This window comes from Hordeum vulgare, chromosome 5H, assembly GCF_904849725.1.
Source record: "Hordeum vulgare subsp. vulgare chromosome 5H, MorexV3_pseudomolecules_assembly, whole genome shotgun sequence".
NCBI classification, from domain to species: Eukaryota; Viridiplantae; Streptophyta; class Magnoliopsida; order Poales; family Poaceae; genus Hordeum; species Hordeum vulgare.
This window is the reverse complement of record NC_058522.1, coordinates 56,084,256-56,109,868: the sequence shown is the minus strand read 5'-3', so window position 1 is coordinate 56,109,868 and position 25,613 is coordinate 56,084,256. Positions and strand designations below refer to the sequence as shown.

The window sequence follows — 25,613 nt, the reverse complement described above, 5'->3', positions numbered from 1 at the left end:
ACGTGCTTGGTCCAAACATTATAGTGGGGCATGAAACTGGACTCAAACAGGTGGACGTGAATGATTCTTGACCTAGAGTAATTCTGATCATTCTTAACGACAACACATGGACAACACATAAAGCCATCCGCCCGCTTGTTTGCCTCAGCCGCAATCAGAAAAGTATTCACGCCTTTAACAAACTGGGGAGAGCACCGATCATCGTACATCCATTGTCGGCTCATCTTCATTACACAACACCAAAAAGACCAAATTAATACAAGTTCATACATAAAGTTCATACACACTTATTCTCACAACATACAATCTCTCTAGCTAAAGAATTTAAATGCAACAACAAATGCGATCAAAATCGCAACTAAGGTAACAATTGATCCAACGACATAATGATACCAAGCCTCACTATCAATAGCATATTATCTAATCTTTCTAATCTTGAAGCGCATTTTCTCAATCTTGATCTTGTAATCATCAACGACATCGACAACATACAACTCCAGTTTCATCTTCTCTTCTTCTATTCTTTTCAATTTTTCTTTCAAATACTTCTTCTATTTTTCAACTAAATTTAACCTCTCGACAAGAGGGTCGTTTGGAATTTCCGGTTCACATACCTCCTAACTAAAAATATCTATGTCAACTTGATGGGCATAATTTGTCATAAACACGAAATGCAACAAATAGTTATAAAAGAGAATATACCACATCCGACTCATAAACCAAATGAGGGCCAACGGGGACGGATATTAAAACCATGCCACTATGTATAACAAACAACGTACGGGTAAGAAAATTATACAAGTAACTATATATCTAAATCACACAAACATGATTATTTTATAAAAAGATAATAAGAACAAGAGGCTCACCAAGGTGGTGCCGTCGACGGGACGGTGCGGGGGATCGACGGTAGTTAGGATGGGGACGGGAAAGCACTAAGTAATCCACACCTACATATTCAAACTAAGAGTTAATTTGAGCTCAGATTGCATATAAATCAAATAAACTACCACATATAATTACTCCCAAAGTCACAGATCACTATACTTATAGAGCATTGCAAGAGCTGATCTAGCATTGAGAGATAAAAGGACAAAGTTTCTAACCTTTGTGATCACTTGGATGGATGGGGGGCTGATAACCGACAAGTATAGGGGATCGCAACAGTTTTTCGAGGGTAGAGTATTCAACCCAAATTTATTGATTCGACTCAAGGGGAAGCCAAATAATATTCTCAAGTATTAGCAGTTTAGTTGTCAATTCAACCACATCTGACAGATTCAGTATCTGCAGCAAAGTATCAGTAGCAAGGTAGTGTGATAGCAACAGTAGCAATGGTAACCAGTAGCAGCAAAGTGACAGCAGTAGCAGCAAAGTAACAGCAGTAGCAACAGAGTAACAGTAGCAACAGTGACAACAGTAGCAGCAAAGTAACGTAGCAAGGACCAGTAGGAAAAGACTCGTAGGCATTGGATCGGTGATGGATGATTATGCCGGATGCTATTCGTCATGCAATAGTTATAACACGGAGAGATATGTAACTAGCTCCAGTTCGTCAATCTAATGTAGGCATGTATTCCGTATGTAGTCATACGTGCTTAGGGAAAAGAACTTCCATGACATCTATTGTCCATCCCTCCCGTGGCAGCGGGGTCCTAATGGAAACCACGGGATATTAAGGTTCTCCTTTTAATAAAGAACCGGACCAACGCATTAACACTTAGTGAATACAGGAACTCCTCATACTATGGTCATCTCCGGGAGTGGTTCTGGCTATTGTCACTCCGGGGTTGCCGGGTCATAACACATAGTAGGTGACTACAACTTGCAAGATAGGATCAAGAACACACATATATTGGCGACAACATTATAGGTTCAGATATGAAATCATGGCACTCGGGCCCTAGTGACAAGATTAAGCATGGCAAAGTAGTAGCAACATCAATCTCAGAACATAGTGGATACTAGGGATCAATTCCCGTCAAAACTAACTCGATTACATGATAGATCTCATCCAACCCATCACCGTCCAGCAAGCCTACGATGAGATTACTCACGAACGGTGAAGAGCATCATGGAATTGGCGATGAAGGAAGGTTGGTGATGACGATGGCGACGATTTCCCCTCTTCGGGGCCCAGAACGGACTCCAGATCTGCCCTCTAGAGGAAGAACAGGAGGTGGCGGCGCCTCCTTATCGTAAAACGCGATGAACTCTTCTCCTTGATTTTTTCGGACGAAAGGGACTAAATAGAGCTGGATTTGGAGGCGGTGGAGCGTTGTGGGCCCAACAAGCCTGTCGGGCACGGCCGGGGGGCCCCGCGCCTGGTGGGCTTGTGGGCTCCACACTCCACTTCCTCCGCTGATTCTTGCGCCAGTATTTTTCATATATTCCACAAAAATTCTTCGTAAATTTTCAGGTCATTCCGAGAACTTTTATTTCTGCGCAAAAACAACACCATGGCAATTCTGCTGAAAACATCGTTAGTCCGGGTCAGTTCCATTCAAATCATGCAAATTAGAGTCCAAAACAAGGGCAAAAGAGTTTGGAAAAGTAGATACGATGGAGGTGTATCAGGGGCCTTCAAATCTTGACAAATTTTGGGCAAAATGAAGGATGAGCTCGAGCTTTGGGGAAGAACAAAGAGGAAAGGGAAGGGGAAGAAGAGAGGGCTCGAACGCGGGCTGGACGAAGGGCTTATATAGGGAAACCTCTAGTTCCGGTTCATGACACAAACTGGTACTAAATGTGAGCTTCTAGTACCGGTTCGTGCCATGAACCGGGACTAAAGGTTCTAGTGGGGCCCCAGCCTGACACCAGCCTGACACCACCCCTTTAGTTCCGGTTCGTGTCACGAATCGGTACCAGAGGTTCAACACGAACCGGGACTAATGATGCCCGCCCCCTAGCCGTTGGAGCCGACACTAATGGTCACATTAGTGCCGCTCCGTTTACAAACCGAGACTAATGTATCTCACGTAAAGTAGTTTTTCTGCTAGTGTATGCCAGACGCTACACACTATGTAATACCTCTTTGTCGAACGCCACACAAAAAGGTTAGGTGTGTGAATTTTTTTCGTGCATAGTTCATTTTATGAATTAGTTGCGTTTAGAGCATCTACATACGAACCCCTCATATCCTTTTCAAACGTCCGCGCAGGTCGACCGATCACTGATTGTTCACGAAAAAACGACCCAGACGGGCCTCTCAAACCGGTCTCAAACGCCCTGACTGACCGACACTCCTAAAACCCGTCTCAAATATGAGGACGATATGAGGAAGCGCGAGCATGCCCGGGCACCCTACTCCATGTCAAAGCTATCTCAGTTGTCCCACATGCAGTCACATACCGAAGCTCTCACCCGTGACGGCCGAGTCGGGTCGTCGTAATTTTGCATCGGTTGTCTAGGCGTTGTAATTTTGTGTGCTGGGCATCGTAATTTTGCGTCGGCCGCTGGGGCGTCGTAATTTCGCATGTCGGACATCGTAATTTTGCGTCGGTAACCGGGGCGTCGTAATTTTGCGTTTCGGGGAGTCGTAATTTTGCGTCGGCAGTTGAAGTGTCGTAATTTTATGTATCAGGATGTCGTAATTTTACGTTCTGGGGCGTCGTAATTTTGCGTCGGCAGTTGAAGCGTCGTAATTTTATGTATCAGGATGTCGTAATTTTACGTCTGTTGTCCGGACGTTAGAATTTTGCGTGCTAGTATGGATACGAGGAACTGGATATAAGATACACAAATAGGAACGAACGAAATTTAAGAAGTGACCGATGAGGACACGTCCGGCCGTGTTCATAGACGATTGAGGGCCCAAATTTACAAGTCTTGGATGAAAGATTCTCTTACGTCAGATTTGTTGATTATGCCGCCCACACCAGCCTCTCCTCCATGCTGCATAAGATTATTTAATTTCAACAAGTACTATATATAAGTAGGTTGGAGCCAACTACGCGCTTCCGTTCACATTGCATTTTTTGTTGGATCCAAGCATTGTCTGACCGGTCAGCGTATTGTAGAAAATTCTTCGAAGCTGCAGCGGCATTATAAGGACACATGATACTCGTATGTATTGTAGTTGAAGAGAATGCTGAAAGTGGAATCATAATCAACACGTGGTACGCGTGAAGGCAAGATCGATGCTTATTGTACACAGCCCCCATATGTTTTCGTGTGATAGGAACTGCAGTGCCACAACATTACATTTGACACAGATTTGCAGTTGACAAAAATTAATTAAGCATGGCAAGTGGGATGTGGCTACCAACCGTTGCACACGCCACCAAGGCCCTATATATACCAGCCAGAAAGCGGTTCTCATCAGTGCACAGCTCAGTTGAGAACTACTGTAGTATCTTGGAAGTCGAGATACATACATTCCATCCTTCCGTTGCCTATTCCAACTGCTGCGTCTAGTTCACAAACTCTCTGCAGACTGAGCCATGGGTATTGATCGTGCCAACACGGCTAACTGCGTCGCCACTGGCCGCGGACGCACCGTGTGTGTGACGGGCGCCGGCGGCTTCATCGCGTCATGGCTGGTCAAGCTCCTCCTGGAGAAGGGCTACGCCGTCCACGGCACCGTCCGGAATCCTGGTGAGTACAATGCACCGTTCATCATCATATTATGCTGATCTACATGCATCTAACTTTGGTGTGTGATTCAGATGATGTGGCAAGGAATGCGCACCTGAGAGGCTTGGAAGGGGCGGCGGAGCGGCTGACCCTCTTCCGGGTGGACCTGCTGGACAAGGAGAGCCTCGTCGCTGCATTCCGAGGATGCCAAGGCGTATTCCATACCGCATGTCCCGTCACCGATGATCCGGTACTTTACTTATCCACATATATAGAAGTACTATGAGCCACTGACATCGAATGTATAGTGGCTGACAAAGATTCATTCCTGTATGGGTGGATGCAGGAAAAAATGATCGAGCCGGCGGTGAGTGGAACGAGGAACGTGATCAACGCCGCGGCGGAGGTGGGCGGCATCCGGCGTGTGGTAATGACGTCGTCGATTGGCGCCGTGTACATGGATCCTCGCCGCAGCCCCGACGAGGAGGCCGACGAGACATGTTGGAGCGACCTCGAGTTCTGCAAGAACACAAAGGTCAGCTTATTTATATTAACTCTCATTTCGCGTACGTTAGAAGCACCATATACTATATGTGAAATGACGTGCATCTGACAAGCTAGTAAGAATATGCAGAACTGGTACTGCTATGCGAAGACGGTGGCGGAGCAGGCGGCATGGGAGCTCGCCAAGGAGAGAAAGCTCGACCTCGTGGTGATCAACCCGTCTCTAGTACTGGGTCCTCTCCTGCAGACGGCGGTGAACGCCAGCACCTGGCACATCGCCAAGTACCTGGACGGCTCGGTGCAGACATGCGCCAACGCCGCGCAGGCCTACGTGCATGTCCGGGACGTCGCGGACGCGCACGCGCGTGCATATGAGACGCCCGAAGCACATGGCCGCTACCTCTGCGCGGGGCGCACGCTGCACCGCGCCGAGGTGTGTCGTACTCTTGCCAAGTTCTTTCCGGAGTACCCGGTGCCCATGAGGTGCAAGGAAGGGACGGGGGAGATGAAGAAGGGATGCCGGTTCAGCAGCCGGAGGATCATGGAGCTCGGCGTCGGCATCACGCCGGCAAGCCAGTGTCTCTACGACATCGTCATCAGCCTTCAGGACAAGGGCATCTTACCCCGTCGCGGTGCTGATATGTCCTGACAACTTCATGGACACGCACCTTGGTTAAATTAGCTGCGTGCCCGTTTGATGATTGCAAGTCGTGGCATTGTATTCCCTATTTCGTCCTTATTTGTTCACCAATTAATACTTGTCGCCATTAAATCTCACGTCGAGTAGCGCAGGTTCATGAGCCTATGGCAAAATGCATAGCACTAGTGGCAGGGGCGCGCCCTTGATGCGTCTCTTAGGCGTGGCTGTCACTAGTAGAAAACGGGCCTTTGGCCTGGACCCCTTAGTCCCGGCCTGCCTCTCGGCCGGGACTAAAGGCCCGGGCACGTCGCCCCAATTCTCATATCCTCCCTCGAGGCTTTAGTCCCGGCCCGTAAGGAGCCTTTAGTCCCGGTTCGTGTCCCAAGCCGGGACTAAAGGGCTACGCGGTGGGCAGTCCGCATGTGCGCCACCTTTAGTCCCGGTTTGTGTCTCAAACCGGGACTAAAGTCCCCTGCTTATATATAGCACAACCCCCCTCTCCCCTCTTCATTGCATTTTTCTTGGATGGAGGATTGTGGGTGGGTGCTTGCTCTCCACTTTTTTTGATGCACTAGAGGTGTTTGTTGAAATGTGTGTTAGAGCGATGCCGCTTCAGTTCACCGAACACAACTACGATATGAGATGCCCAAGCCACGCTTAAACCTCTTCCTCTTTATTTCTACTTATTCTAAAAGGTTAGCAACTATATTTCCTCGTTTAGACCGTGCGGTACTAATTTTTAGGATCGTGATTGTATTTGATATACTGTCGTATAACGCATAGATGAGCCATCCATGGATGTACGGTGATCGACGCACAGCCGCTTACAGAGAAGGTGTGCATTCTTTTCGAGATGCAGCCGATGCGAACAAGCATGGTGGTGGCTATATGTTTTGTCCATGCGTTGAATGTCGGAATGAGAAGGATTACACTTCCTCAAGAGTCATTCAGAGCCACCTGCTTCGATCCGGTTTTATGTCGGGCTATAATGTTTGGACCAAGCACGGAGAAAGAGGGGTTATGATGGAAGACGACGATGAAGAAGAAGAGAACGATGATGACAACTACCGATCTATGTTCCCTGAGTATGCTGATACCGCAATGGAAGACAATGAAGAAGAAGATCAGGATGAAGAACGGGAACCAGATGAGCCCGCTGATGATCTTGGCCGGGTCATTTCTGATGCACGGCGAGGTTGCGACACAGAAAAGGGGAGGTTGCAGTTCGAGCAGATGTTACAGGACCACAACAAATTGTTGTACCCAACTTGTGAAGATGGCCAGAAGAAGCTGGGTAGCACACTGGAATTGCTGAAGTGGAAGGCAGAGACCGGTGTGACTAACTCGTCATTCGAAAAGTTGCTGGTACTGATGAAGAAGATGCTTCCAAGAAAGAACGAATTGCCCGCGAGCACGTACGAAGCAAAGAAGCTTGTCTGCCCTCTAGGATTAGACGTGCAGAAGATACATGCATGCCGTAATGACTGCATCCTCTACCGCGGTGAGAAGTACGAGAATATGGATAAATGCCCGGTATGCACTGTATTGCGGTATAAGATCAGAAAAGATGACCCTGGTGATATTGAGGGCGAGCCACCCAGGAAGAGGGTTCCTGCCAAGGTGATGTGGTATGCTCCTATAATACCACGGTTGAAACGTCTGTTCAGAAATAAAGATCATGCGAAGTTGTTGCGATGGCACATGGAAGATCGTATGAAAGACGATAAGTTGAGGCACACCGCTGATGGTCGGCAGTGGAGAAAAATTGAGAGAGAGAGAGTTCCCGAGATTTGCAGCTGACGCAAGGAACTTATGGTTAGGTCTGAGTACAGATGGCATGAATCCTTTTGGGCAGCAGAGTTGCAGTCACAGCACCTGGCCCGTTACTCTATGTATCTACAACCTTCCTCCTTGGTTGTGCATGAAGCGGAAGTTCATTATGATGCCAGTGCTTATACAAGGTCCAAAGCAACCCGACAACGATATTGATGTGTACCTAAGGCCATTAGTTGATGAACTTTTACAGTTGTGGGCCGAACCAGGTGTACGTGTGTGGGACGAGCACAAACAAGAGGAATTTGACCTTCGAGCGTTGCTTTTCGTAACCATCAATGATTGGCCTGCTCTTAGTAACATTTCAGGACAGTCAAACAAGGGATACAATGCATGCACGCACTGTTTGGATCAGACAGAAAGTATATATCTCGACAACTGTAGGAAGAATGTGTATCCATACAATCGTTGTTTTCTTCCGCCCAAGCATCCCTTAAAGAAAAAGGCAAGCATTTCAATGGCAAGGCAGAACCCCGGGGGAAGCTTGTCATCTGTACTGGTGCTGAAGTATTTGATATGGTCGAAGATTTAAAAGTAATCTTTGGAAAGGGTCCTGGCAGCCAACCTATTCCTAACGGCCCTAATAAGCGCGTACCCATGTGGAAGAAGAAATCTATATTTTGGGAGCTACCCTACTGGGAAGTCCATGAGGTCCGCTCGGCAATCGACGTGATGCACCTGACGAAGAATGTCTGCCTGAATATTCTAGGCTTCCTGGGCTTGTATGGGAATTCAAAAGATACACCGGAAGCACGGGAGGACCAGGAACGTCATAAAGGAAGAGATGGCATGCATCCAGGGCACTTTCAAGGGCGTGCCAGCTACGCTCTTACTAAGGAAGAGAAGGAAATCTTCTTTGAAGTCCTTTTCAGTATCAAGGTCCCGACTGGATTCTCGTCGAATATAAAGGGAATCGTAAATATGAAAGACAAAAAATTCCAAAACCAAAAGTCTCATGACTGCCACGTGCTTATGACGCAATTGCTTCGGTTGCATTGAGGGGAATTCTATCGGAAAATCTTCGCCTGGCAATTGTGAAGGTATGTGCATTCCTCAATGTAATTTCTCAGAAGGTAATCGATCGAGAAAGTCTATCAGGGTTACAGATTGATGTGGTCCAATGTCTGGTCAGCTTTGAGTTGTTGTGCCCGCCATCCTTCTTCAATATAATGACACACCTCCTAGTTCACCTAGTCGAAGAGATTAGAATTCTCGGTCCTGTGTTTCTACACAATATGTTCCCCTTCGAGAGGTTCATGGGAGTCTTAAAGAAATATGTTTGTAACCGTGCTAGGCCAGAAGGAAGCATCTCCAAGGGCTATGGAACAGAGGAGGTCACTGAGTTTTGTGTGGACTTTCTTCCTAACCTTAAGCCGATTGGTGTTCCTGAATCTCGGTATGAGGGTAGGCTGATAGGAAAAAGGCACACTAGGAAGGAAAGCAAAAGTATGTATGGACGGGCATTCTTTCTCTCAAGCACACTACACAGTTCTACAAAATTCCACCATGGTGGCTCCGTATATCGCGAGACACAAGAATATTCTACGCTTCGAAAACCCGGGGAAGGCTGACTCTTGGATTAAAGGGGAACATGAGAAGACTTTCGGCAGTTGGTTGCAGACACATCTCATGAATGACGACACCGTTGGAGATGAGTTGTACTGTTTGGCCAGGACACCATCTTTGACTATAAGTACTTTCCAAGGGTATGAGATAAATGGGAATACATTTTACACTGTTGCCCAAGATAAAAAGAGCACAAACCAAAATAGTGGTGTCCGCTTTGATGCAACAGACGAGAATGGGCACTGTTTGGAAACATATTACGGGTACATAGAGGAGATATGGGAACTTGACTATGGACCTACTTTTGTGATCCCTTTATTTCGGTGCAAATGGGTGAAGCTGACAGGAGGCGGGTTAGTTGTAGACCAAAAGTACGGCATGACAACAGTGGATCTTAGCAATCTTGCATACATGGACGAACCATTTTTCCTAGCCAATGATGTCGCTCAGGTTTTCTATGTGAAGGACATGTCTACATTAATGAGAAAAAGAAATCAGCAAAAGAAGATATCATCCGATGAGCCAAAACGCCACATAGTTCTTTCAGGGAAAAGAAACATCGTGGGAGTAGATGACAAGACAGACATGTCAGAAGATTATAATAAGTTTCATGAATTCCGCCCTTCAAAGTGAAAACTGACCCAAGCATCCTACTCAATGATGAAGATTCTCCATGGCTACGACCTAGAAGAAAACAGAAATAATAGATAGGAATATTGGTACAATAATGTAATAATGTATTAAACCTTTTATGTAATGCATGTATGGAACGTACTAAATTTCAAACACTTTTCATTTTCATATTATCCATGTAAGAGATGAGTTCTCGTTCGAAACCCTGATACTTCGAGAGATTGTCCGTTTTGTACACGAAGTGCATCCAGTTTTTGTCGTAGCCCTCTCAACTTTTTAGCACATGCTATGTGGGTGAAATGATGATAGCATGCCAACTTTCAACATTTTCAAAGTTCATTTGTAGTGCTTTTCAATTTCAGGGTCAACTAGCTCAAAACAAATAAGTAAATCCACGAAATATACCAAATGAAGTCAGAAATTGTTGAAATTTTGTGATGTGCCTTTGAATGGTCCATTTTGAACACACAAAAAGTATGGAGTTCAAATAAGTTCACAAAAATGAAATCCCTTTGTAAGAGATGAGTTCTCGTTCGAAACCCTGATACTTCGAGAGAGATTGTCCGTTTTATACACGAAGTGCATCCAGTTTTTGTCGTAGCCCTCTCAACTTTTTAACACATGCTATGTGGGTGAAATGATGATAGCTTGCCAACTTTGAACATTTTCAGAGTTCATTTGTAGTGCTTTTCAATTTCAGGGTCAACTAGCTCAAAAAAAATAAGTAAGTCCACGAAATATTCCAAATGAAGTCAGAAATTGTTGAAATTTTGTGCTGTGCCTTTGAATGGTGCATTTTGAACACACAAAAAGTATGGAGTTCAAATAAGTTCACAAAAATGAAATCCCTTTGTAAGAGATGAGTTCTCGTTCGAAACCCTGATACTTCGAGAGAGATTGTCCGTTTTGTACATGAAGTGCATCCAGTTTTTGTTGTAGCCCTCTCAACTTTTTAGCACATGCTATGTGGGTGAAATGGTGATAGCATGCCAACTTTCAGCATTTTCAGAGTTCATTTGTAGTGCTTTTCAATTTCAGGGTCAACAAGCTCAAAAAAAATAAGTAAATCCACGAAATATACCAAATGAAGTCAGAAATTGTTGAAATTTTTTGTTGTGCCTTTGAATGGTGCATTTTGAAGACACAAAAAGTATGGAGTTCAAATAAGTTCACAAAAATGAAATCCCTTTGTAAGAGATGAGTTCTCGTTCGAAACCCTGATACTTCGAGAGAGATTGTCCGTTTTGTACACGAAGTGCATCCAGTTTTTGTCGTAGCCCTCTCATCTTTTTAACACATGCTATGTGGGTGAAATGATGATAGCATGCCAACTGTCAACATTTTCAGAGTTCATTTGTAGTGCTTTTCAATATCTGGGTCAACTAGCTCAAAAAAAAAGTAAATCCACGAAATATACCAAATGAAGTCAAAAAGTATGGAGTTCAAAAAACCATATTATGAAATTAAATATTATCATTGGCGATTCATCTCTATTATGAAATCAAATATGTCAAAAAACCATTGCAGAACATATGACTAAATTAATACAAGTTCATCATCACATTAAAGCCAAAGAACAGTAGTGATCAAATGTTATTATTGCAAAAAATAAATACATAAAGTTCTCTCATAAAACAACATACAACTATGTAAAACATTTAAATGCAACAACAAACGCGATCAAAATCGCAACTAAGGTAACAATTGACCCAACAACATAATGATACCAAGCCTCTTTATCAATGGCATATTTTCTAATATTCCTAATCTTCAAGCGCATTTCATCCATCTTCAAGCGCATTGCATCCAACTTCAACCGCATCGCATCGATCTTCATCTTGTGATCATCGATGACATCGGCGACATGCAACTCCAGTTCCATATTCTTATCCTCAATTATTTTCAATTTTTTCTTCAAGTATTTCTTTTCTTTTTCAACCAAATTTAACTTCTCGACAAGAATTTTTATGTGGGTTGGAATTTCCGGTTCACATACCTCCTAGATTAAAAAATATATGTCATAATTGTCATAAATGCTAAATAAAACAAATAGTTATAAAAGATAATATATACCACATCCGAATCATAGACAGGACGAGGGCCGACGGAGGCGGATACCAAAACCATCGCACTATATAATAACAAAAACTAGTGAAAGTGAGTAATTTATACAAGTATGTATGTAAATCATACAAGTAAGATTTTTTTAATTTTAAAAAGAAGATAAGAACAAGAGGCTCACCACGGTGGTGCTCGCAGTTGGTGCACGCCAAACCTAGACAAATATTAAGGAAAATGGAGCTTGGAGGTCGAGCTTGGAGAGGAGAAAGCTTAAGTAGAGTGGCTCGGGCATTTCATCGAACACGTCATGTGCATGAACTAGAGTGGCAAGAGCATGGCATGGTCACACTTCAACAACCAAAAAACAGGGGATATGGTGGGCAGGGGCGAGGGTTTATATAGGCAAAACTTTAGTCCCGGTTCTTTCCACGCCCCGGGACTAAAGGCCCCTGCTTCCCGCCTTCTGGTCAGCCGAAAAAGGGCCTTTAGTCCCGGGTCGTGGCTCCACCCGGGACTAAAGGGGTGTATTTAGTCCCGGTTCGAGCCACGCCCCAGGACTAAAGGCCCCTGCTTCCCGCCTTCTGGTCAGCCGAAAAAGGGCCTTTAGTCCCAGTTCGTGGCTCCACCCGGGACTAAAGGGTCTTTAGTCCCGGATCGAGCCACGAACCGGGACTAAAGATCCACCTGTATAAGCGGGAGTTAGAAATTTCGAACCCAAATCGTCCATTTCTCTTCTTCTTCCTCTCGTTCTCCTGCCCGGCGCGGCAAGCGATGAACTCGACGACGCCGTCAGGCTGCCCGCCGTCCTGCTCGCCGCCGCTTGCCGTCCTCCTCGCCGTCGCCGTTGTCTTGCTCGCCGCCGCCGTCCTGCTCGCCGCGCGCCGCCCTCCTCGCCGCGCGCCGCCCCGTCCTCCTCGCCGCTCGCCGCCATCCTCCTCGCCACGCGCCGTCGACACCTCCGGCCGGTAAGCCCCACGCCCCCTCCTCCCCAACACTCCGGTCATCACAAGCAAAGAAGAAAAAGGAGAAGAAAGGAAGAAAAAGGAGAAGAAAGGAACAAAAAAGAGAAGAAAAGAAGAAAAAGGAGAAGAAAGGAAGAAAAAGGAGAAGCAAAGAAGAAAAAGGAGAAGAAAGGAAGGAAAAGGAGAAGAAAAGAAGAAAAAGGAGAAGAAAGGAAGAAAAAGGAGAAGAAAGGAAGAAAAATAGAAGAAAGGAAGAACAAGGAGAAGAAAGGATAAAAAGGAGAAGAAAGGAAGAAAAAGGAGAAGAAAGGAAGAAAAAGGAGAATAAGAAGAGGAGGAGAAGAAAAGAAGAAAAAGGAGAATAAGAAGAGGAGGAGAGGAGAAGAAGAGGAAAAATAGAAGTAGAGGAGAGGAGAAGTAGTAGAAGAAGAGGAGAAGTAGAAGTAGAAGAAGAAGTAGAAGAAGAGGACAAATAGAAGAAGAGGAAAAATTAGTTTAGGGTTACAAGAAGAAGAACTATTTTTTTTGTCATTTAATTTTGCTATTGTATAGTGTATATGCTTAAGTCTTAATAGTGTTTCTTAGATTATTGCTTAATTTTGCTATTGTATATGCTTAAGTGTTAATAGTTTAATTTTTCTATTGTATATGCTTAAGTGTTAATAGTTTATTTTTAGCAAGAAAATTAATAGAACTAGTTTAATTTTGCTATTGTATATGCTTAAGTGTCCGGGACTGGGCTCCGCCCGGCTGGTATTTTAGAGTTTAGGTTCTAGCCAAGACCCGGTACTAAAGGTCCTCCTATATAAAACGAGCCTTCGAAGTTTCCAACCCCTCTTATATAGTTTGTTAGTTTATTAGTTAATCAAATGTCCGTTTTTTGGAGAACTATGGATCCACATATCAGGAACCTCGAAGAGGAAGAACTTCTCGAAGATATAATCAAAGACGACCCCGACGTTGAACCAACTGAATCTCCGACGTCATATCTAAACGACTCCGGATATGGAATGGAGGTCGAGCGACACGAAGATGAAGCCGATGGGGCAGGAGATAGGTCCAATGATGGAGAAGGTGATAGCTCCACTGATGGAGAAGCCGGTTGAGAAGCCGGTGAAGAAATAATAAAGTCCGGCGAGGTATACATATGAAGTTCGACAATCACTTGTAATATGTGAAAAATATTGGAGATAGCTCTATATTGTATACATATACATTCATTTGACAAATGTTTCTCCCTCTTAGGCCTCCACATTGAGCAAATCTAGGAAACGAGGCCCGACTAGAAAGTTGGATGCACGGACGCATTACATCTTTGAGGTGATAATGCCTACGGGTGAACCCAAGCTTCCTAAGATTGCTGCTGACACATTCAAGAAGCAGTGCAGAGTTCTCGTTAGGGATCACGTCCCGATCAGCGTTCGGGAGTGGAACAAGCACAAAGGGGCAGCCGATAGTGACTATGTCGCCGAAAGGTACAAAGATAATCTTTGGAATGATCTCATGTCATATTTCAACCTGTCAGAATGTGAGAATGAAGACGCCGCAGACAAACTGAGGGCCAAAGTCAAGCAGTGGACTCTAAAGAAGATGGCCGAACTGTTCCGTAGCTGGAAGAAGAAGCTATGGAAAAACTATCTGAAGACAAAGAAAGTGCCAGTATTCGACGGGTATCTAGCCAAGTAGGCGAATCACTGGAAGGAATTTCAAGAGTACAAGGAGTCAGAAGATGCCCAGGCATTATCAGAAAAGAACAAGATAAATGCCGACAAGAAGAAATATCACCACAAGCTGGGGCCAGGGGGCTATGAGACTGCCATCCCAAAGTGGGAAAAGAAAGAGCAAGATCTGATAGATAAAGGCATCGTACCTGAACCACTCCGTGATGAGTGGGAATTGAGAGCAAGAAATTGGTTCCTTGCGCATGGTGGGTCGTACGACGAAAAAACAGGGGACCTCATCTGCAATGGCAATCTTAGGATACCCAGGGAGAATTGGAAAAGGATAGTGAAAGAAATTAAGGAGGGACAAAGAAAGTTCACTGCAGATAGAGATAAAGATTTGCTCACACTGGTCCTCGGAAATGACGAACATGGAGGACGAACGCGAGGCTTCGGTCCATCTTACCCGTGGTGGCTTGGGTTTGCGAGAGACCAAGACACTTACAGAAGCCGAGAGAGAGCAAAGAAGCGGCAGCAGGATGAGGAGAATGACAAGTTCAACCAGTTGCTTGCCAGGATTAACGAGCAACAGAAGCAGATTGATGAGCTTAGAGGAGTACCGCGCCAGGAAGATCCTGCACTTGATATTACCGGCGCCCCATCTAAGCGGAAAAGCAGCGTGGCTGAATCTGAGGCCCCGCCCGCCGATGAACGAAGAATGATAGAGGGCGGTTCCAGCTACCCCGTGGATGGAATCAAGGATTCAACATCATGTGAACTTCATCGGAAATTCAAGAACATATCCATGAAGGTGGCCGTCGGACAAGCTTTACCTTCTGGCCCTAATGCACGCTGGCATGGCCGTGAGATTCCAGCTGGCTTTGCTAAAGTCGGGGTGGATGAAATCATGACGGGGTTTAATGATATGGAGCTAGACATAGCTAGACCCGAAGATGAGAGGACACTCGGAGAAGTACTGGGTGGAGTCATCCTATGGGACAAGAACTACATCAAGCTTCCAGGCTCGGCCCCAAGGACAACACCGCCTCCGAGTCGTCGCAGGTCACCTACACCTCCATTACCTCCAAGCCCTCCACATGACGTCGGCCAGCACAACACGAGTCCAAATCGATCACCGCCACCGGACTTGGGTCGTCCGTCTCTGCCGCTGCCCGCTCCGGATACAAACCCTGAGCCTGCCACGGATACAAAGCGGGAGCGTGCCACCAAGATCGCTCCGCCGCTACCCGCTCCGGATACAAACTCTGAGCCTGCCACGGATACAAAGCGGGAGCGTGCCACCAAGAACGCTCCACCGCCGCCCGCTCCGGATACAAACCCTGAGCCTGCCACGGATACAAAGCGGGAGCGTGCCACCAAGAACGCTCCGCCGCCGCCCGCTCCGGATACAAAGTCTGAGCCTGCCACGGATACAAAGCGGGAGCGTGCCACCAAGAACGCAACGCCGCCGCCCGCTCCGGATACAAAGCCTGAGCCTGCCACGGATACAAAGCGGGAGCGTGTCACCAAGAACGCTCCGTCGCCGCCCGCTCCTGATACAAAGCCTGAGCCTGCCACAGATACAAAGCGGGAGCGTGCCACCAAGAACGCAACGCCGCCGCCCGCTCCGGATACAAAGCCTAAGCCTGCCACGGATACAAAGCGGGAGCGTGCCACCAAGAACGCTCCGCCGACGATTCCTAAGCCACAAAGCACCCCAAAGCGCAAACGGTCGCCCCTCCCAAAGGTACGTCATGCTAATCTTCCTATCGGACCTTATGATCGTACCCCCGAGGAAAACGCCAGGATAGCAAAGGAACATCATGATGCGCAGATGAAAAAGAAGGAACCCGAGCCCCGCCCGGAATACACCTAGAAGCAAATAGCATTTGCAAAATACTTCACGACCCTTCCATCACAGTATGACTTATACCATAAGCCTGATGACTATACACGCACATTGCAGAAGGAAGTGAAAAAGAGAAGATCTCGATCACCGCCGCCGGACTTGGGTCGTCTGTCTCCGCCGCCGCCCGCTCCGGATACTAAGCGGTAGCGTGCCACCAAGAACGCTCCGCCGATGATTCCTAAGCCACAGAGCACCTCAAAGCGCAAATTGCCCCTCCCAAAGGTACGTCTGCTAATCTTCCTATCAGACCTTATGACTTACACCATAAGCCTGATGACTATACACGCACATTGCAGAAGGAAGTGAAAAAGAGCAGTTCAACTACAAGCAAGAAAAAAACAGACGTTCCTCAGCTTGGACAACAGGCAAAACAGTCGATCCCACCCCTCAAGGTGTTAACCGAGAATGTTCCGCCTCCGGTGCAGGGGCTAGCTTTAGAAAGAGCAAAGGAGTTGGCGGCTCAATGTGGTATCTCGGTTGAAGAATTGCTGTCTTCCCAAGACGACAAGATACCCAAGGCTGTGGTAGCCCCTAAGCCAAAGTTTGTCATGGGTGAGCCTTTGGTTAGCAAAGATGATCTCCCAACAAATATGCGTTACTTGCATACATGGTACTTAAGTGAATCAAAGAAGGGGAGAACGATGACCGTGCTGAGTGTGCCACGGGAGTACTACGGCCGCCCCGAAGAAATCCATGTCGACTTTGATGAACTCTTCCAGATGTACAATGGCGATGCCCTCGACAAATCGCTTATGAGTTGCTATTGTCTGTAAGTTTTTCAATTCGTTGTCTACATATAACTTGTTTAGTTATTTCAATTCATTGTCTATATATAACTTGTACTCTATTATGTAGAATGAAGATTCTGGATTGTAAAAGTAAGAGCATCATAAATATTGGGTTTATTGACCCAGATAAAATACTTATAGCGACGCTAACTAATTATCCCAAGGAGACGGAGGAAAACCTTCTAAGGTTTCTAACAGATCAAAATTTCTGTGACCACATACTGTTTCCATACAACTTCAAGTGAGGGTCTTTACTGTGTTGTGTCCATTCACTTATAAGTGTAATTGATAAGTTACTGACACACACACACACACACACACACACACACACACACACACACACACATATATATATATATATATATATATACACACACACACACATGTGCAGCTTTCATTGGATTCTGTTGGACATTCAAATTGATAAGGGAAGAATTGATGCCTTCGACCCATTATCGAGACCCTTGGAACAGTTCGAAAGCCTGCAGGACATGCTCCAAGGGTAATTTTAATCATTCTTGCGCTCTATCGGTCTCTTTCGATGATTTTATGATATATCAATTAATGAAAAACTTAGCAAATCATTATCCTTGTCGGGCAGGGTTTGGAAGCGGTTCAAGTGCGTGACTCCCGGTAACTTTCCTGAGAAGCTGACCTTTAGAGCGGCTCAGGTAAGTAGTAGTATGATATACTTCTATTAATTTTCAATACATTTATGATGCTAGATTATTATTTTGATTATATATATTCTATTCTCGTAAAGTGCGACCAGCAGCCACGGGGAACGCATCTATGCGGATACTATGTTTGCGAGACCATTCGCACGTTTACCTCTGAGCTCAAGGATCACAGATTCGACGTAAGCAATGAACATTCACACATCTATTTTTACCCATCATTCTTTGTTATCATGATTGATATTCATATTCATCTCCTCTTCTTATATAGCGCACGGCCATGAGGACGAAGGTCCTACCAGAGCAACGCGCGATTGCTGTTGCAGAGGAGCTTGCAGGATTTCTGAGGACGGAAGCTATAGATGACAAAGGACGATTTAGTGTAGCTAGGGGCCATTACTGATGTTCGTCCCTGTAATCGAATAGACGGGCTCTAGTCCCGATAATTCAGATCTGCATATAATTGTATATATATGCTCGCTTGTAAGATAAGTTAATCTTATATATATACGCATAATTATTTCTATTTAAATTATATGAAAACTAATTCCCGAAAACCAAACTAGGCATCACGTTAATCTCCCGAAGACCTAAACCCTAAAACCCTAAAACCCAAAAATAATTTCATTCAAAAAAAACCCCAAAAACCAGCAAAATCTGAAAATCTTTAGTCCCGGCCCGTGTAACGAACCAGGACTAAAGCTCCTGCCCGTGGGGCGCTACGAGGCGCCCACGTGGAGCACCTTTAGTCCCGGCTTGTAACAGGGCCGGGTCTAAAGGTTAGGCCTTTAGTCCCGCCCCTTTAGTCCCGGTTGGTGAACCGGGACTAAAGCCCCTTACGGGCCGGGGCTATAGGCCCTGTCCCCACTAGTGTGTGCGTATTAATCTTGTTGATGTACTCCCTCCTTTCTTAAATATAAGTTTTGTAGAGATTTCACTAGTGAACTACGTACGGATGTATATAGACATATTTTAGAGTATAGATTCAATCATTTTGCTCCGTATGTAGACCCTTAGTTAAATAGCTTAAAAGACTTATATTTGAAACGGAGGGAGTAGTTATTAATGTGTTTATATAGTAAAATAAGTGTTAATTTTCCTCGTCTACACTTGTCAAGGAGGGAATGAAAATGTCATTACATTTTTTGAGACATACATGTACGATGCCTAGGCAGCAAAAATGCATTACTGACAATGCCATTCCATAGATATTATTACACACAACCAGTTTCAACATGGAAATTCACACATCATTTGTATTTAAAGCAAAATCTCCAGTTCTAATACTAAATCCAAGCATCCAAGAATATTCACAGATTAATACTAAATCCAAGCATCCAAGGAACGGAGGGAGTATTGTCAATTGTATTATTTATAAATATTAGACATTTTTTGTTGACGTTGAGTCACTTTTGATTTTTGAGGGTAAAGAACATCTCCACTGGAGCATGATTCCTCTTTTTTTTTCTATGCAGCATCATCATCAGTGACCTCTCTAACTGTGGCTCTATAGATCTAACGGACTGTGCTTCCTTTAGAAACCAGTCCACCTCAGCACACACAAATGTCATGTCTATTTTCTTTCTCCACTTAGTGTAGTTGTCACCTCTTAGTGTTGGAACATCTTTTAGACAACTCATCAAGTGGTAGCCTCCTGAAATTGTAATTTAAGTGAGATCAGTATGACAATCATATGCATTAATCTAACGTTGGTCAAATTAAACTTACTATTGTCTAGGCAATTAAAACTATATTATCGTTGGGCAAAAATAGAAATAAATGCACCTTTCATTTTAATAATGCAACATGATCATGTTATTAACAACGTTGGTCAGAAAAATAACATAATTATATTCATTTTAATAATCACTTTAATGTGCTCTTTAAATTTAATTCTCTTTTAAACCTTTAATTTTCTTTGTAAAAAGAGCACTATTAATTATTTACGCAGCGGAAAAACATGAATATAAAATTCATGAACTTTTAGCTCATTACAAAAACTTTTCTTTTACCAAATAAAAAATTCATGAACTTTTTTATGTAAAATTCATGAACTTTTATTTTTCTGAAAATTTTCATTTTCATAAACCTTTTCTGTTTACTTTTCTATTTTCTAAACACTTTTTTCGTTGGAAAAATTGAGTAGAAATAGCAATTAAAAAACTGTGTAAAATCTGTCTAAAATGGACAAAACCGGGTCCTCTTAAAAAAGGAACAATATGCCATCCGGCGCTCTCGGCCGAAAACTGGCCTGGGAGCCGGCCCATGTGGGGCTGAGCCGGCTCTGCTGCCTTTTGGCTGTGTGGCTCGACAGCCCCTGTGGCTCCTGCTAGTCCAACCTAGCCTCGGCCTGGCGCGGCCCACTGGTCCTCAGCCGCCTCCACTTTCGGCCCAAGGCCCACGAGAGCGCTGAGAGAGCTAGGGTTGCCTCCGCGGCCGCTGGATCAAATCTGATGGTCCAGAGCAGATATAGCTCAGGTAAAAGAGGGGGGTGGCTCGACTGCGAAACCCAACCCCATTCTTCCCCACAGCGCCGCTCGACTCCTCTCTCTCTCTCTCTCGCTCATGTCTTGTTCCGGTGCAGGACTCCGACGAGGCTCTGGCCGGCCGTCGGTGACGGGGTCGAAGATCACCGTCCCGTGCGCGCCCCTAGTTCCTCCCGCCGGACTGCTGCATGCGTCGCGGTCCTTCTTTCTCTCGCGGCATTACGCGCGAGCCGCTACTGGCCGCCATGCACGAGCCGTTGCCGCGATGCGCGATGCGAGAGCCGCTGGCTTGGGTCGCCGGCATCGACAACGAGTTGTCGCGCCCCGCTGAGTGCGCCTCTGCTGCCTTCCCCTTTTCTTTGTACTCCCTCCATCTCCTCCGTCCATAACCACATACAGATGCAAGAGAGAGACAGGGAGATGCACCGTTGCCTTCCCATTCGCCGGTTGTGCGTTCCCCTCTGTGGTGAGCGCGCCGCCGTCGAACGGATCGATGATGGTGTTGCTTTGTACCTCTCGGGGTGGCATTCTTCTTTCCCACACCTCGGCTTGCCGATGCGTGTGGGGATCTAGGGGAACAGGCATGGCCGAGATGGCGACGCTCTTTGCCGGGGAGGAATTCGGTGGTTCTCTTTTGCTTTTGTTGTTTTGCTGTCTTGACCCTGCTAGGGTTCTTTGGGGATGTTTTCTTTTCTGTCTATCTGATTTGCACCAAAACAAAACCTAAGCCCAAACCTGTCGGATACCATTGATAGATTTTGGATCGGGTAGGCTTAGGGTTTCCTGGTGATTTACCTTCTCCCTGGTGAGACAAACTACCGTCGACGGCCATGGATGAGGGTGGCGGCAATGGTGGCAGAGAGATTGCGAGGTGGCGGTGGTGCTTTCCGTGAGCACTACGCTAACCCTAGATCGGTAGGGATGTCGGTGGGGAGTCTGGCAACGTGGCGAACCTCATACTATGTGCCTCGGCCCCCACCTCTGTATATATACTGCAGGTCATAGGGGCCCACCAACCATAACGGGTTGGGCGCCCCCGATCAGGGTGCGTGGATCAAAGGTCCGATGGGCCGTTGGGACCATACGGGAGAGATCGCTCTAAAAAATAGATCATCTCTAGGAAGGTGGGTCGGGAGTTACATACGAAGCCAAGTGCAAATGATACTTTGGAATCAAAGATGTACATGAGAGTCAGGTTTTGATATTGTGGAACTGTTGGTTATGGGACCACCATGTGGGTAAGAGAAGGAAGAGCGGTGACATCTTTCATGGTCATGGTAGCAAGACATGTCACAGGATAACCTATCAGTTATGTTGGCAACAACATCAGTACCAAGGGCGAGGGACGAATATAACCATCTTCCTCCTTGTTGAAATGAGACGTGCCAACAGGTAAAGTTCTTGTCCACTGGCGGCTACCAGAATGTTATCCACAATAGTAATAGGTCTTACTCATAGAGTTGTACACCGAGGTTTTTACCTAAGCAGGGAATTACCATCGCTCAGATAAGTTAGATTACAAGAAAGGTTAAACATACCAATGGAAAGGGAAAATGTGATTATCGTACCAAACAGACCAATGGAAGGGAAAATGTGTTCACACACAAGTATTAGAGTATACCTTTCCTAAGGAAAGATAGAGCATGGAATACATGATAGTTCATCAAGTACATAACCATTTAGATAAAAGGGCAAGGAGATATCATGATGTATACCCATACACTACTGATTGGATAATTGATCAAGAACATGTTAGCATTGCGCTTCCAATGTTACTGTTGGCAATTGAAGTGCCACATTCGTGCTTCAGGGGACCATCGACATGGTCATCAGGTAAAGGTCGGACTTTGGATACACTAAGGATCCATCATGAACAACTTATAAAATAAGTCATACAATTTCCTCAGGGGAGAATGGCTAACCTTACTAAGGAAGATAATATAACAATAGGTCCTCTGGCCAGGTGTGCTGCTAGACAAGACATCATCGTACGAGGTTACATAAAGACCAAAGTTACAATTATTGGAAAAATGTTCCAACCATAATATTTGCGAGAGATTCAGATCTGATTAGTATTAGGATACCTCATACTCAGCATGCCTGAGAAGAAAAGGCGACAACAAAAATTGATGAGATGATGATGCAAGATTCTTGGGATATGAACTATGGAAGCAAGTCTTGAATCATGAGTTGTATTGTAAGACACATGAACACAATGTCAAGATGTTCGTGCCCACATGGAATTCTTACAATGAAATGCAATCGAGTTCTGATTTGGGAACCATCATCAAGGATATCAAGGTCCTTGTGTAAGTATGGATTATCTCTTATGAAAGAACTTCTTTTCCTTGCTCAAATGAGCCAGTGGCTTGGGGTGTGAAGAAAGTTATATGAAGTGAAGATAGGAAATCTTCAAAACATATAACACTTCGCATATGCGTGAATAATTTGGGATGATCCCAGAGGAAGCGAAACAAAACTTTCTCATATTCACGGCGGCAAGAATGCATGTGAACTTTGGGAAAACACTTCTTCTATCAAACATATTCTTCATGAGCTAGGCACAAAGATAATGTTTTCAAAAGCTTCATCATGAACCATGGAGAAGTTGAGGCTGTGGCCGATGGGCTCAGCAACAATACCTCAAGATTTCGATAGAGATGAATTTCTGAAATTAAAGAACAAGGAGATAGCATTTTTTAGATCAAATGATATAATGACGTATGCTCGAGGAAGCATCAACAATTAAACATTGATCGAAGGGTGCACTCGGAAATACTGACTGAGTAGCACGACCAATGCTAAAATGGTGAGTCAACATCCAACACACTAAGAATGAAACTATCAGTCATTAACTTCAAAGCAATAGGGTTGCCAGAAGTATTTGGAATCACACATCAGAGTTCATTTGTCGGTATTCCGGCTAGAAACAACACATGGACCGATAAATGAATGGTAATGGCGATAAGTATTACTATATCAAGAAATCTTAAGAGGTGCAACAATTCTCACAACATTCTTGACATAAAAGGTGGTAATACTCTAAGGTAGAACATAACATAAGCCGGATAGCAAGGAACTCAAGGGACAAAACAAAACATGAACAAGTTTGTGTTGGAGTTAAGGCAATATGGTTGTAGATGATAACACAAATCATCGAGGGGCAAGGATGGTATTTCTAATCATGAACTCGATTGATATCTTGAAGGAGTTCACAATGCTGATGATGATCATGACACATTTTTCGAGAATTTTCTTGAAGATGTAATCGTTCAGCGACGAAATCAATCAAGAATGCTGAGGCGAAAGGCCGTCTGAACCACATATAAGATTGCTAGCTCAGAATCAAAATTGCCTTTAAAGACAACCAACATGATGTTGAAAGCTTGATGTAAGCTTAATGCACAGTTGGAAATGTGTTCTGGAAATGAAGGACGTAGCTGGCATAGTCAAGCTCTGGAATAACAATGATGATGTAGCCTACTAGCTTGGAATGACATGATCAAGTACAAACTCATACGAACAGAAGATTACTAAGAGTTGTTGAATCGCAATGCATACTCGATTCAGTTTTCGATGTCCTTCAGTGTCCAAAAACTCAGAACACGAGGAAACTGGAACCGGTGAAATATCATAGTTGATGAGGAGCTCATAAGAAGTTATATAGCTCCATGATATTCTCGAGATACGAGGGATAATATTTGGAGGCAGATTAGAATAGAGGTTAGACTAGTGTACTGATGTGTGGAAGACTACTACTTTAACTTGTGTGGGAATGAAATCAAAACAGAACAACGTGGTCGGAACCAGCAAAGGACAATATCACGAACACCAAATCAAATTATACCAAGGGAATTTCATTGTTACGAGAAGCTTCCATGATAAGACATACACCGGGTCCATGGGCATGAACACAAGTTCAAGGTAGACTCCCATTTACTCCTCGCCTTTGATGAAGTTGTAGCTTTGAAAGATTATGTGGCAAAACACGAGAAGTGTAAGACTCATGAAAACTCTCGGGTTCACACAGATTAGGGAAGGCATAGGTTCAACCCAACGGGCATCTTAGGAACATATACCACAAACTTCAAGAGTAATTAACACGTGCTTGAAGAGCATGGCTGGCAAAAGCCTAGGGTACAACTTATCATAGGGAGAAGAGAAAATTTAGCAATGGAATCATGTCTCGAGGGAAGAATATCACAAGAATTCTAAATGTGAAGGATGCCATCGGATAATAACCCAACAATGGGTCTAGGGTCCACAAAGGACCAGATGTGAGTATCTGTACCCCATCAGAGGAAGATGGAATGCAAGGCATCAAATTATAGATCATCTGAGTAATATTGATACTTAAATGCCAAAGGAATTATGATTTCCAGGTTGGTGTATCAGAATAAGATGCTCCGATCAAATACAAGTCAGTTGAATGGACTTAGATGGACAATCAATTAAGGTTGATTTGCCCAGAACAAACTCCTATTTGGAAAGACGTCTCAGCCGGGCATATAATTTATGAGGATCAATTGATTATTGGGTTCATTCACACACAAGCTGAATCAATAATATGGAAGGAAAATCACAAAGTATTTTAATGAATGTTGCTTGACATATGGAATTAACCATAAAGCAAGCAAGTGACAAAGATCAAGAGAAATAGGCTACTGAGGATTTCGGAAGATCGAATAACAATTTGAAGGACTTGTGAAACCCATATGATGTCTACGCACGCTTCTATTCTTGTAGACTATGTTGGGCCTTCAAGGGGCAGAGGTTTGTAGGACAGCAGCAATTTCCCTCAAGTGGATGACCTAAGGTTTATCGAACTCAAGGAAGTAGAGATTGAAGATGGTCTCTCTCAAGCAACCCTGCAATTAAGAAACAAGAAGTCTCTTGTGTCCCCAACGCACCTAATACAATGGTAAATTGTATAGGTGCACTAGTTCGGCGAAGAGATGGTAAAATATGGGTGATAGGTGTGGAAAAGCAAGGTAATATAAATCTGTAATGAAAATGGCAGCAAGGTAGCAAGTGACAAAAGTGACCATAAACGGTGTAACAATGGTGAGAAACAAGGCCTAGGCTTCATGCTTTCACTAGTGGCAACTCCCAACAACATTAACATAATATAATCATATGATATTTCCACTAAAACATGAAATGGATACGTACTTGGAGGTCATTCCTTTGTGATGAAGAGAGGACGGGAATGATGTAGGGCTACAAAAGCACACCCCAGAGTTCGTATTTCTCATCTATGGATTTCCCAATGTCACCGCGGCCATCCAAAGAGAGTACCACAATCACCACAACATATC

The 25,613-nt window shown here is 44.6% G+C and overlaps 1 protein-coding gene across 1 annotated transcript; it reads left to right on the top strand.

The window, feature by feature from the left end:
- The first annotated feature begins 4,322 nt into the window (after positions 1 to 4,322).
- Positions 4,323 to 5,862, top strand: LOC123397874 (cinnamoyl-CoA reductase 1-like). The gene is made up of 4 exons (XM_045092394.1): positions 4,323 to 4,596; positions 4,668 to 4,825; positions 4,922 to 5,110; positions 5,210 to 5,862. The coding sequence occupies exons 1-4, from the start codon at positions 4,443 to 4,445 to the stop codon at positions 5,726 to 5,728; spliced, it is 1,020 nt and encodes a 339-aa protein (XP_044948329.1). The 5' UTR covers positions 4,323 to 4,442; the 3' UTR covers positions 5,729 to 5,862.
- The last annotated feature ends 19,751 nt before the right edge of the window (positions 5,863 to 25,613 follow it).

Coding starts and splice junctions, on each gene's coding strand:
- LOC123397874 (XM_045092394.1), top strand. CDS start 4,443: ATGGGTATTGATCGTGCCAACACGGCTAACTGCGTCGCCACTGGCCGC. Junction 4,597..4,667: donor CGGCACCGTCCGGAATCCTG/GTGAGTACAATG, acceptor TGTGTGATTCAG/ATGATGTGGCAAGGAATGCG. Junction 5,111..5,209: donor AGTTCTGCAAGAACACAAAG/GTCAGCTTATTT, acceptor AAGAATATGCAG/AACTGGTACTGCTATGCGAA.